Source organism: Manduca sexta, chromosome 6, assembly GCF_014839805.1.
Source record: "Manduca sexta isolate Smith_Timp_Sample1 chromosome 6, JHU_Msex_v1.0, whole genome shotgun sequence".
Lineage (NCBI taxonomy): Eukaryota > Metazoa > Arthropoda > Insecta > Lepidoptera > Sphingidae > Manduca > Manduca sexta.
This window is the reverse complement of record NC_051120.1, coordinates 3,038,734-3,053,906: the sequence shown is the minus strand read 5'-3', so window position 1 is coordinate 3,053,906 and position 15,173 is coordinate 3,038,734. Positions and strand designations below refer to the sequence as shown.

General features: G+C 31.5%; 1 protein-coding gene across 2 annotated transcripts; it reads left to right on the top strand.

Moving 5' to 3' along the window:
• Window positions 1-205: 205 nt before the first annotated feature.
• On the top strand, window positions 206-11,788 carry LOC115452908 (vesicle-associated membrane protein 2). 2 transcript variants are annotated; one of them, XR_005114043.1, is made up of 7 exons: window positions 206-327; window positions 2,810-2,954; window positions 3,998-4,076; window positions 4,243-4,322; window positions 5,171-5,222; window positions 6,519-6,649; window positions 8,623-11,788. XR_005114043.1 is itself a non-coding variant. In XM_037447486.1 (7 exons), coding segments are annotated over exons 1-7 (462 nt in total). In that variant the 5' UTR covers window positions 206-325; the 3' UTR covers window positions 8,625-11,788. The 2 variants fall into 2 exon arrangements, 1 of the variants encoding a protein (XP_037303383.1); XM_037447486.1 differs by having other exon boundaries at window positions 6,548-6,649.
• Window positions 11,789-15,173: the final 3,385 nt, after the last annotated feature.

Below are 15,173 nucleotides of genomic sequence, written 5' to 3'. Positions count from 1 at the left end.
AGCGTTATAAGTTATATACCTCTAAAAAAATAAAAATAAGGGATTTTATAATTGACAAAAATCATCATGAAATTAGACTTATTTAGTAATAATACCAATCTCCTAACCAATTGGATCGCTCCCAACTCAGGTATATTTCTATAACGCTTTTCTCCAAAGCTTTCAAGTCCATAAGCTTTTCGTGCGTGAGTTCACTGCGGCCGGCTTCAGTCGTGCTTTGCGACAGCCTCATATGCCTGTACGGACGATACTGTGAAAAGCTCGCAAATTTCTCATATTTTCATTCGATTTCGCTGGTGTGATTGAAAAACAGGAAAAAGGAGCAATGTGAGTAATTGTTTTTGTTTTAAGTATTTTTGTACGTGTTTTTTTTCTTTAAAAAGTATTTAATGTTTTGCCAAAATTATTTTCCGCATTTTGGTTGTTTTAGTAATATATCAAGTAATTTAAAAATATTTTGGACGTGTTAAATTAAAAAAACATTTAGACTTTTTTTTTTAATGTAAATTAAAGTTATATTATGTTTTATTTTTTTATGAATGTATTATAAAGTGCGTCTTTTCTTTGTACCGTGTTTGGCTTACTTTGGTATGTTGATAATAGAAAAATAGAAAATAAAGGTAAAATTAGAATTAAATTAAAAATCAATTTTAATTTATAAATAAAATGTTTAGCACATTTTTATTAAAAATTTATAAGCTCCATGTGAAATATTTATAACCAATATTTGAATGGTTGATGTATGACCGTCGCACTAATTACTTCAAAGTTATTGAACTTTGACCCCAATTGAGGTGAGCTGCGAAATACTTCGGACACTGAATAATTTAGATTCTCGTTGCTATTACGTACTTCATACTTTGTATTAATATTTCATTGATAATATTTGGTAAATGTTTTGATTAATTTTATTTATTTTTTTTTGCATATATTTACTTTAATTAATGGTATTAATTTCCTATTATTTTAAAACGTGTAATTAAATGATATATTTTAAATCTAGTTCATGAAATCAATTAAAAATAATATGACTTACAGGAATTTATAGAGAGAAAATGTAATTTCTGAAGTTGCTCGAGTGATTACTAAATTATATGAGATTTAATTATAATATTTTTCATTTATTTGTGTAAGTGCAAAACATTCAAAATGTAGGTAATCAATCATGTAGCACGGGTAAGAGAATCACAAAGGGCGCGAGGTTTGACGTCACAGAGCCATGCACTACGCATAACGCAACATGGTTTTGGGAAAGTTAAATATTGACGCGTCAGGTGAAATATTTTATGATTAGGTTATTAAGTACTTGCAACGTTATTTCTATGTTATATTTTGATATCATACATTTTTTTTTATTTGCAACGAGAACGACTTATTATTTTCTAATGACCACGTTTAATGCAATTATTTTTTATGATTCCCTGCGATTTGATTTTTTTGATTTTGACTAGATTTTTTTCTTATCTAGTTCTATAATTATTTCATTAATTTGAACGATCATTCATGTTAACGCTCTCAAAATATTATATGCATTAATAAATAACCTACTTCTACATGATCCAATATTTACTTAGCCCTCTTGTTACCCGCGGTTCACGTGACGTCAATTGGCAGTATGCCATTTTTTATCGATCGCATCTATCAGCAACATCAAATTAAATATCATTAAGTTAAAAGCTTTATATCATTAACAGAGACATAACAAGGTTCGTCTATAGAAGGTGGCAGGTATGTTGTTATGTGTGTGACGTCATTGATGAAGTTGCTTTGTCTATTTCTCACGCTTGGCAGTGTGCAGATATACTTCGAAGATATTGTAGCCTATAGGGAATAGGATAGTGATATAATCAATATCTTAATGACGATTACTGCACAGCATCACGCAATGTTCTCCAATCTGGAATTTAGAGTAATTTCTGATTACTTATTACCCTCAATTTATCAAACAACTTATTTATCTCAAGAAATGAAGGGAAAGTAGAGCTCTGAAATTTCCACATAGTTGCTTTTTATACTTAATTTTTATATCAAGCAACTTAAAGAAATGCGAACACTTGCTTAAAGGTCACCGTTTGAAGTCCAACATTAAATATTAAGGCATTGACATTATCTTCGACCTAGGCCGCAACGGAATATATAAATGGTGCAATCGATATTCAATCGATTTGCCTTAGACCTTTCCAAGGCAATTGTTTTGAAATCAATATTTGTAGTATATTTTCTGTAACCATTTGTTATTATCGATTAGTTCATCGTTTCGCGAAAGTTGAAGTTGATTGATGTGTTCTTGGTAATGACAATAGTTTGATGCTTAGGAAATAATGGATAGTTGGGCATAGTAACTATAAAAATATCGTCTTGTTCTGTATTGATAAAAGTCAGGATGACATATGTCTATTTTAAATATTGAATAAATAATTATTTATGTAGAAGAGATGGTATATCATTAGAGGTGTTATATAATTTATTTCAGGTTTAAATATCGTAAATTTGTTTCAGGTTTTGTTTTCATCCCGCAAGGACTATCTGTGTATTAGTATATATATATATCTGTTTGTGGCATTATAGCTCCTAAAGGAATGGAATGATTTTGATGCAGTTTTTTTTCTTCGATGTTCAATGTGATCGAAATGGTTTTCAGCTATAATTTATATAGTTTAAGGTTTTACAGATCATCAGCTCATTTCCTACTTTCACACGTCCGATCGAGGTTATTTAAAGTAAAAATCAAAAGAGTTGATCAATCAAAGATTAAAATTACTGATTATAATTTTGAACAGGATCCTAAAGTAATAATGTATATTTCCAGGGCTGCAGAAGGTGGAACTCCGGGCGGTTTGGCCCCAGCTGAACCTCAGACCGGGCCCGATGGCGAGATCATCGGCGGACCGCGCACGCCGCAGCAGATCGCGGCCCAGCGAAGGCTACAACAGACCCAGGCACAAGTCGACGAGGTATTTACTCTCCTGTTATAAAAGTAAAAAGTTTATGTTTATCTGTTAGAATAGTTGTTAGTTTTAAAATATCTAATTACTTTGTGAATGAAGTGTATGCCTCTAAGTGGCATGCATATCAGCCAATTATTTTCTTTGTTATGTTCTCTAGCAATGGCGAAGGGTGAAATTTTTCAAAAGGTAACCCAAGGCAAAAAAAATCCTTACTTAATGTATTACGGTCTTTTAACAGAAAACAAAAGCTAGGACGAAAGTAAATAAACCTAAAAGGGAAGCCAGGAGGAATCGAGTTGTATGAATGGTTCGCTACTGTTCTCTAGACTTAAAAATGCATCGTGATAAACCTGAGAAAGAACTGTCGATGAAGATTCTGGTGATATATGTGAATAGCCATACGCTTCAATAGATTGTGTTACAAACGCTGCACAAAAACAACAAGCCAAACTAGATTTGGCAAAAGATGAATTTTGGTATATTCTTCTATTGTAATTAATAATTTTAATGTAATGCCGTGTAAAAGTCCTTCCTAATTTCGATTATACATGTAAGGCGCTTATTTAAGTTATCTATAGGTGGAGGCTTATTGTCAGCAATTTGTTAGAATATATTGTTGTATAATTGTAAATTAGTCTGTGAGCCTTCCTAAAATGAAATAAATAAATAAATAAATATTGGTTAAAGATACTACAGTTAAAGAAATTAAATGTATAGATCACGAACAAATCGACACTATGAATGGTCTTGTCAAATACAGTCAGTTTGGTGTTCATTAATATTATGTATTACAAGCAGAAAATGGAATTAAAATAGAACGTTGATAGCCTAACGAAGCAGAAATTGGATCTAATCTAGCAAGAAATACTGCAAAACATTTTTACTCCAAGAATTATAACATTCATTTAATAAACAGTGTCAGATAACATATATATTAGAAAATATATTTTGTATAAACGAACCCGTACAGCTGTAATCATTGATTATCTCTTATCGATTTCACTATCGGTCAGGTATTTGTTTACTCGAATAATCGTTATATCTTTCAGGTAGTGGACATCATGAAGGCCAATGTAGAGAAGGTGCTTGACAGAGATGCCAAGTTATCAGAATTAGATGATAGGGCAGGTAAGGATTGTCTAATTATTATAGTATATATTATCCTGCTTGATAATGCAGAGGTTGGCATAAAAGTAGAAAAAATTAAAATATTTATATCTCAATAAACGTTTCCACGTGTTAAAAAATAATTAAAAAAGTAATCTACATTGAATACAGTTTTTGTATTTTTTAGATGCTCTTCAACAAGGCGCTTCACAATTCGAGCAACAGGCAAAGAGCTTAAAGAACAAATTCTGGCTGCAAAATCTAAAGGTATGGATATTAGACCTTCTATCACAAACACATAATGTTCATATTTCAATGAACGGCATATTCTTGCTCATCATCATTTAATTAATAATAATCTATTATCAGCCACTTGTTTCATTGTAACGATATGAATCTTTACGAGTCATTTTTTGCTTTCAATTGGATATTTTAATTTGTGGCTTTTGAAGATTTACTATGATATGCAGGTGTGAATATTTATACCCGGATATAACTACGTAAGGCAAATAAGGAAAAAATCCAGTGCCGGGAATTAGAGATCCTTGTTATATGGCAAACTCTCTGTATCCAGAGAACTCTCTGTATCTCGGCCTGGAAATGTCTGAAAAGTGATAAAACTATGAAGACAGTTATTACGAAAGAACGCGGGTTCGATTCTCGCCCTATCAAATTTATTTAACGAAATATTTCATATCACGTGAACTGGTAGATTGTGCAGTTTTTTAGCAGCTAGTCCAGTATTTATTGACGATTTTTTTAATGATGTAGTTCTAAATACTAAATTAATATTGATTCTAATTTTACCAATAGTATAGTGACAGGATTATTTATGTAATTAAATAGGCCATAATTTTAGACATTAACACATCAAGCCACGTGGTTCTCATGACTTAAAATTGTCACCTTTTATTTGCCTTTTAACATCACTTGTAAAATAACATTTGAGACCCATAAACATTCTAAATGATTCGCTGCTATCAATTATCATTACGAGGAGAATCATTAAGCCCTCATACTTAGTATCACTTAATGACATGACTAATTACAGGAGAAAATAGAGGAAAGGAATGTACTATTTGAATCAACGGCTAACTTATTTAATTATATTTCAGATGATGATAATAATGGGTGTGATTGGGGTTGTGATAGTAGGTTTACTATTTGGTAAGTATTATTGAATATTAAATACATTATCGGTGTTGTGACGTGATTTAAACTTAGTGCGTTTACCAAGTTAGAATGTTATGATGAAAGAGTAAGGTTGGTGCTTGAGGATTTTTGTCAAGAATTCGTTTCGACAATGTTTCTATATGTAAACTACTTTATGATTTTTCGTATACATGCAAAGTGTCACTGCATCTGATGGCAAGTGGAGTGGGGTCCAATAGAATTTCGACTGACGAGGGATGATTAATCCTCGGCAGTCAACACAATTAAGATGGCCTGTTGGAATAGGATATACACAGGTTGATACCAGAACGTGACACACTTACACTTGCCACTATGGCGGGTTTTAACACCTTGTGTACGGTGGTTGCTATGCGGTCGGACATAAAACATATCCTATCATTAATTGAATGCAGAAATCGTTTTGCTCATTGTAACTATCGATATAGTCACAGGGTCCGCAAATTGTTTAAAAATAAAATATACCTAGTTATTTTTCTCTTATGATTTAAATAAAATTTAATAAACTTCACTTTATTAGTTAAACCTAACATATAGACAAGGAAAAGGAACAGTTATATTTGCATTCATTTTAGCATGACTTAGTTTTATGAAAGCTACCGTAAAATTGATTGAAGTGGCCCCACATAAAATGTTTTTACCGGTTGTAATAAACATAAATTATCCTCACCTTTTTAGTTTGCAAATGAAACTGGCAACCTACTTTTAAAAGAGTAGATTTTTAATTTGTTAAAACGGAATGTAATCCTCTCACTGAGTTTTATAATTGGAATGATTAATGTTTGTTTCTAAAGTTTATTCACAAGATTAATCGTCAAGCATCAACTTTATTTGCTCTTGGACAAAAAATGGCTATTTAGTTTTTGTAAACGAAATCATGTCGTTGAGGTAGGTATCATTCATGTACATAGATTCGTGATGTAAAAAAAAGGTATCCACTGTATGTGATACTTCATTGGCTGTTAAATTGCTATTTTGAAAATATGCTTCAATAGAGAATGATGTAGAAGTTACTTCGCATTTAATTGAAACTGTTCAAATGATTGAGCGTGAAATCAAATCAATTGGCTTTACATTGATTAGGACAGAAGAGATGAAGGTAACGAGGTTTCATACTAACATTCTACATGGTTTACGCATTCAATGTTAATGGCAACAAAGGAGGAATCGCTTGATTTCGCGCTTTCCGCCGCCTTGTTTACAACCAACTCAAACATGGTAGCGTGGAGTGTAGTGCTTCTAGGCATATGCTCTGCTTACCGCTGTTTGCAGGTGATAACATTAAACAAATGTTTGGTTAGTTCGATACCGCGGTACCGCCAAGGACGATAGCGAGCCAGCAGTCACCTCTGGCGTCCACGGCGTACCTGTCAATAACACTGCGACTGCAGTGAATAAACATTGTGAGTAATAGAACTTCTCTCTTTTATCTCTTACTTCTTTCCTCTCTGTTGCATGTCATAGCTTCTTTGACGTAGTGTTTTAAGTTACGAATCGTCATGTATAACAGCTTTTACTTAGCTTTTAGTTGGAATGGTTAGCAGCATTGTAAGTATGTTAATAGTTTCTTTATTATTAAGATCTGTCATTTCATTCTTTTAAATGTTGACACTGTTACCCTGGTGGTAGTATTTATAGGTTTCATATTGACAGTTACAATAAAAAAAGTTTATAATGACTGATTTTGATCGCTAAGAAAGAAGCGATTTAATTTCTAGAAATGTATTTCTCTAGTTGGCCGTGATCTTCAATCCAGACCATAATTTCTATGACAAAGATGTAACGATAATAATACGAAATAATGATACGAAATCGGTCGACATGGCAGCTAATAATGAACCATACCCTTATTTACCAGTTATTCATACAATGTGTTTCAAATTTAACACATCCACTGGTCTAATGTTCAAAAAAGGTCTTTTTTCTTACTATGTGATTAAATATGTTATCATACGAAACATTACAGAAAAAATCTGGAATATTCTGTCAATATGAAAGCTATGCACAACACATCCTTCCATTACTAACATATACACTTATTGATGTATTCCGATAGACACAAATTAGTAGATTCGAACCCCACTACCATCACAGAAGGTACTTAGTCCCACTAGATAGGCATACGCCATAAAGTTTGTACTTCACACCTACAGCTTCCACATTATGATAAGCAATGATACCAAAATAATACGTAGATATGTCATAAGTTAATAAAAGCGTATTTAAAGGAATCCGTGCCAAAATGCGATAGGTTCGCGTACTATTGATCTTGGAATGTGTTTTTACAATAATTTAATAAAGAGGCATTTAAATAAACAGTAGCAGTTTTGCCTCTAGCATCAATGAATCCCACAGGATTATTTTTCTAGAATTGGCATTATACGCTTTGTCAGCGTCTTATACAATGAGTTTGCAGCCTCTTAATTAATTATTTATTCTATCACAAAAAGGAATAGATACGTGTGTTAATTCATGCGCCACTAAGCAGTGATTATTTACGTATAAGCCAACTGATTGCCTATCATCAGCTATGAAGAAACAATTAAATGGGATTCTTGCAGTAGTTTCTGGTATTGTAATTTCTATTTCTGGATATACCCGAATATTAATAGTCTTGGACTATAAATATGACATATTTACAGTATAAAACATCATTGTTGCAATAGCATTAACACGCAAAACAACGCAACACATTTCAAGCATGATTTAATTCTGACGTAAATACGTCTTAGTTTTATTTTACTGTTAGGTTTTGATTAAGCTAAGGCGAAAAAGCGAAAGTTTTTGATGCCTGATTGCAATTTCAAATTAAGACTGACAAATAATTAATTACAATTTGGTTAAAAAGTATAAGTTCATGATATATTTAATCAATAATCTAATTATAATTATGTAATGGTGAATTTAGACTTTATAACAGGCAAGATGCAGAATCCTGTTCTCTGGCCCGCCAATAATATGTTTTTAATGTTTTCGAGCGGAAAAAATCATCTATGCGAGTTACCTGATATGGTCTACTTCAGGCATGATGATAAACATACCTCTATATATCCTCCATACATCTATCATATAAGACAAGAAAAATATTTAGTCAATTGTACTTTAGTTACCTTCCTGTTTACACCGATATTGATTAAGGTGTAAGGTTGTAAAAAAAGTCGTTTAATTTTTTTTCTACAGTCATTTATTTGTTATTTACAGAATTTAAAATTATCTTAGAGTAGATTTTTTCTTCGTCAGTTTGAATTGATTATATAAAATTTATGACGTATTTACGTAACATTTGCTGTTCTTACACTATACCCATGTCACTGACACTGAATCACATCATCCAATTTATTTATTAACGGGTGTGTAAGTGTTGTGTTTATTTCAGGAAAATACATGTAATTTTTGATTGACCGCATCTCTTGGGTTCCACTTCAAATGAGAAGAAAATTAACATTTTAGTAAGAAGAATTTTGATCAGGGGTGGATCCAGCTCAAAAGACGGGGGGTAAAAAACGTAATTTCATGGGACCCTGTTCGAGTACTCCACGTCTGATTGAAAATAATGTTTTAAAAATACTTATTATTAGGAACAAGCTGAAAATGTAACAATTATAGTATAACTCTTGCAATTGTTTTATAAAATACTTATAAAATACAATTTATAGACGATTGCTAAGATCTAAGTTTCGATAAGTCGATGTAATTCGCTAAATTTACGAAATGTATTCCTAATACTCATGGATAAAAGTTCATTTAAGGCGGCAATGATAAATATTCAGAATTACACAATGTATTTTCAATCTATGATCTATGAAGACAATAGTCTTTAAGTAGTATCTGTATTGTCCTAATATGCATTATTGCAATAGATTTAATAAAATTTGCTGTATTTATAACTACTCAGTCCACAATATATTAAAAGAATTTACTGACATAATTACATTATAATAATATTTAGATCTTATACTCACGTGGGTCATTTGGGCCCCATTTAACTGAATTCTTACCTGTCGAAAGATTTTTGAAATTGGAAGGAAATTTTGCATTAAATTAAATATATTTTGATTCAATTAAGCTACTAGGTTCGCTGAATAAGAAATTGATTTGCGTGCCTTGGTATAAAGAACGTTTACTATGTAGCTTAAAATAGATTTTTCGCAGTAAATAAGGCCAAAATTCAATACTTTTAAAACATAAAGATCTTCCAAATGTAGTGGAATCTATCTGATAATATATTATAATAGATTTAATAATAATGTATACATATACATAGTTACTCACATACAAACTATTATATAGATAATAGTAGTGATGAGGCAAACATTCTGTTTGGCATTCGCGGGGATGATAGCGAAAGCGAATTTTAGGTATTGATACGTGCAAATGCGAAAATAGAGGGACGTGAGTTTGTTCGTTATACTACACCAGTTACAAAGGGCGAAATACAACACGTTGCCCTGCAATAAATGGAGAATTAACATTTAAAAAAGAATCTGAATTCGGTTTCGCTAATGCGCATGCGAATTTTCGCTACATCACCAATAAATACACACATAGTTTTTTCCATGGATTATACTTATTAATGTTTTATTAGATTACACCATTATATATGTGCATTATGTAATGAAATAGAGGAATTTATTACGGAATTTTTTATTTATGAAACAATAAGGCTGTGCTCGGATCAGAAAATGGTACTCGCATATATATTTTATTTTACGTATATATAATATAATTTTATAACAGAGCAGTACAGTATACATAAATAAATCGATAATTTGACTGCCATTTCAATACAAATTAATTACAATTGACGACGTAGACAAATCTTTTTTTGCCTTAAATGCAATAATTTATTTTAGATTTAGAATTAATCTTATTATTAAATAATAAATAATTTATACATTTATTTTAATTTAAGTAAATTATATATATTTTCTATAGTTTCTCAGTGCTGTAGTCTCGGGTTGGATACCTGAGTCGGTCAAGAGATATTGGTTTTTTCTACACAGAAATTAGTCTTGAAAGTGAAGTGGCGATCGGGTCGCCCTCTATCATATTATGAGACGGAATATTTACGGGGGAAAGTTTCGGGGATAAATGGCATGTGTCTTAATATTAGAACAATATAGGCAGCGGTGGTACAATTTTATTAACACTGTATACCTATTATTCCTTGTCATGTACTGTGAATATTATATTTTCTAGATTGCTACGTGTAATTTTTAATTTGGCCTCTAATATCAAAATGTCAATTATTTGCAACGCATACATTTCATTACAAGCTTTAATCTGTCAATTACACGATAGTAAAACTAGTTTTCGAATTAAATTCGTGTGAAAATTAATTTCAAATTTATTATTTGATTAATCTTCGTTTTCAATAAACGATCCCGATGGTTTTATCGATTCTGAAAATGGACCAATCAGAATAAAGAATTTTTGACATGCGCAAAAGTAACTTATTTCGGTTGGTGTACTCTCGCGATTAAGGTTTGGAACGTTAATTGAAAAGTAAATGTATAAAAAAAGTAATGCTATTATTTACAGAACGAATTAGGAAATAAATATATTATAGTTTATTTACTTATATATTTATTTACAGATGTCTTCTTAATTATGTATAATATGAATTAAATATAAATGCATTAAAATCATAATTATTTAATAATGTGTAAAGGAATGCATGAGTGAACGAATCCAGCCTTCTTTAGTATCAGTCCAATAAGAAGTATTCAAATGGAAATTTTTGATCGTTCCTATAAAAAACACGGCCAAAATCACTGTTTCCCAAAAAAACAGACCTAAAATAATTTACCAACGAGATTGTTTAGTAATATTGTCACATTTCGGGAAACGAATTAAAATTAATTAATTTAATCATTAAAATGTTTGACATTGTGAGAAAAAAACATGGTGCCATTGACAATATTAATTATTTTATAACTTATGATAATTAAATAATTTTAAAATTGTAGACCAATTGTTTAATAATAAAGTTATGCTGTAACTAACACGAGTTTATTGCTGTGATTAAAACTCTGAAAGTTTATTGATTGAATTTTAGCACAAAATTGTAATGGCTAACTGATTTTCAATTAAGAATATAGAAAGATCAAATTTAATTAATTTTCTTAGAGTTAGTAATAGAATTTATTGATTAAATGTTAGTTTTAGAAGATAAATTTAATCGCACTAAGATTATAATTAGTTTTTCTTTTGTTTATGTATGCTTATATTTTATTTTCTTATAAACAGGATAATGTAAATTATTTACATTTAATTTATTTATAGACGCTCTCAAATAGAACTATGTTTAAGATTAAATTATTAATTTTATAAAAAAATTCAACGAATAAATTTTAATTATTTCAAATAAACATGATGATGTGTATTGTAGATATTACATTATTCCATTGTAATTTTTAAAATAAAATTCGAAATTTTGACATGTTATAAACGTAAATTGATTCCCCATTAATGTTGTATTTGGGAATTTGATGTAAATGAAGTTAATGGTTTCAAAATGTGATAAAAGGATAAAAACAATTTATAATGTTTTATTTAGACCTCGACTGAATTTTCAATCAATTATTAACAATTATTATAGTGTGTCATGTAAACGAATGATCAGTATACATATAATAAAATTGTCAATACATTATAGATGTTGAAGAAAAATGAATACGGGATCTTTATAGAGCAACAGACGCAAAAAAAACGTTTTTGAATTTTTGTCTGTCGGTATGTTTGTACTTGCATCCCCCAAAAACTACTGCATGGAATTAAATGTAGCTTTGACTTATGCGAAATAGAGTATTAGAGGTATAATTTAAGATATAAACTCCATTTTTGGGAAAAATATAAAGCGGGTCTTTTATCCCAAAAAAACTTAATCACGCGGACGGAGTCGAGGGCAAAAGTTAGAAGGAAATATAATTTCCTATCCTATATAAATAAATCTGTCCGTAATTAACCAAGCCGATGTGGTGATGCAAGCCAAATGCCTGTCTAGACATAAAATAAACTATCCAGGCGAGCTAACCGTAGTAACAAACCCATTAAAGCCACTATGCAGCATGCGTTATCGGGCCGCATGAAACAACCATAATTTAATATTTAGCAACGATACCACAGCAATACCACGAACGTTAACGTGTTAATAGTGCGAGACAACGAACAATCTTCGTAAATTGATGAATTTAAACCTGTCACCCTGAAAACGAACAGAATCTAACACAAACATTGTGCTGTTTTAAACTCTATTGACATTGTAATTAAATTGACAATCGAATACGACGGAGCATCTATGGTCCGTTTCGCACACGCTTCATAGACCAGACCATAGAGAATGATGTGAGACCAAGCGAGCTTTCTCTTTGATAGTTGGCCGCCATTTTGACTTACAGTAATGGCTGGTATGACGTGAGTTATGCGTTCATGTCACTTGAACTTAACTAATGTCGGTAGTGTTTGTACCGTTAATGCGAGGTTAAATTAAAAGATAAATAATACTTTTAAATTACGTTTAATAGCTGGCAAATTGTTTACTTAATCATGGCAGCCATTATAACTTTCCCGCCAAAAGTGACAGCTGTCAGTTCGACTGGCAAATCTTTTTTATTTGTTTACATTTCGTTCGCGTCTTGCTAAAGAGGTGTAATGTAGATTGCAAAGGATTATATTTCATGCGTTATTTCACGGCGAAGAAATTTTAACCGCTTATAAAGTGATGCAAAAATGGAGTGCGAACACGATATTTTGTTTAGCAGACAGTCAATTAGTCTCGCTGTGGGAACTGTCTAACAAAACAAAGGGCGTTCAGTTACATACAATACAACTGTTCTTGAATTGCGATCGCATTACCATCATGATTTATTCTCGATTCGATTTGATTTTAATATTCAGATGAATAATAATATATTACAATAATACTGGAATAAATTAGATTCCCCTTTGATTTTTGAAGTTCCTTTCCCATATTTTCTCATAATGTTTTTACTATTTGGGCGTTATTGTGATTGGTATTATATTTTTAGAAAGGTTACACACAAATACCCTACACCTCTTAACATATTAACTATTCTAAATATACGAAATTCTCAAAATTTCAAATTCAATTCGAGTTACCTTAGTAGGGTCGAGAGAATCATAAAGCTCGTAGATCTAAAAGAGTTTTCGCTGCGAGATATTGAATTTAGTGTGAACACTCGGAGCATTATTTAATTGCGTGTCAGCCGCTGAGCCGACCGGCGAGGTGATAGCTTATGCACCGACTCGTTTTACTACGAAAAAATATACAACCTTTTTTTAGACTTACATTGTTGATGTGCGTTTATCGCTTTTTTATATGCCTTATTCCTTTGAATAAGAGCTTAATCCAGGCAGAATGTTTTGCACAAGTGTCCTGTATTGTTAATGGATTTTAAGATTTGAAGCGATTGACCAGAAAACAATATATTTTACGATCTTACTAATCTTATGTAACTTATCTTGTCTTACTGAATATAAATGCGGATGTTTGTGATTTGGATGATTGTTAGAAGTAAGCTCAGAAACAGATGAACGTATTTGAATGAAATTTGACTCACGCATAGAACAAATATATACTTTTGTTCTGGTAACTAGCTCTCGTAAGTGATATTTTTTTTATTTGATTCTTTGAATAGATGGCGCCCACGTCGTATATTTAGGGTATTGTTCGGTACAGTAATGTAGGGTAATAACTTATACAGTGAGAAAATTTATTTAACGCGATATTGTGGCCTCATGTAACTACATATACCATTTCGATTTTTAAATAACTGGCTTGTAAATATATTTTTGCGCATCCCAGTACATTTTTACGACCAGTAATTTTAAGGTATTTTTAAAAATAGAATATTATACAATACAAAACTCGTAAGATTTTATATTTGCTTAAACTAGTGCACAGTGCACCGATAGTTCGAGGTAATGTTGTATTTGAAAAGCAAGTGTAGTGTTTATTTTCACATTCTTCGAATGGTACAGCTAGTGTATAAGGTTAATTTGTTCTAGCAACTTGTCGACTCACTGTGCAATGTAGTGCTCTTTCCGCAAATATAGAGTAGGTTGTAAAATTATTATGTATGGGTTTGTTTTTCGCAGTAAGTGAAGATTTGCACTTTTTTTTATTGTTTTGAATGACGGTAGCTTGCCTTTCGCCTGATGGTAAGCTATACGACCGTCCATAAATAGCAGAAACACCATCCAATGCCTTGAATTACAAAGTATTGTTTGGTATTCTAATGCGCTCGCTATCTTGGGACATGAGAAGTTAAGTCTTATTATGTCCAGTAGTTACACTGGCTACAATGTCCTTCAAACATTACATACTGCTGCTTGGCGGTAGAGATAAACATTGCGGTGATACCTATTACCTACCCATACGGACTCTCCATATTGTGAGAGACCTACCATCAGTGAAATTTGTTTATAGAAACATTTTTATTACTGAAAAGCGAGTAAGAACTGTTTTTATGAATGTAATGTTTTTTTTATATCCATTGACAACCCCTTGACGCCAATTTAGAATTGGCACGAATGCCTACTTAATTTTCGTACAAATATTATCAACATAAAAATCTCTCAACCCTATTTGACCAGAATTGGCACGAATGCCTACTTAATTTTCATCCAAATATTAACAACGTAAAAATGATCTCTCATCCCTATTTTGCCGGTAATTTTCACGGCAACTTGTGCGAAGTGTGTGCGATCGTGAAAACGGCGGCGTCGTACGAGATTATAACGTCACTACATCGAAACTTTCCCTATAATCAAACGCCGACCATTTTGTCCTGACCTTCAATATTTTACGTGTTGTTGCAGTGGTTAAGAATCAGACATTTCTCAAAAAGTCTAGGTTTGAACAAAAATACATTTTGTTGTAAAAGCTTTTACAAGATTTTTGAG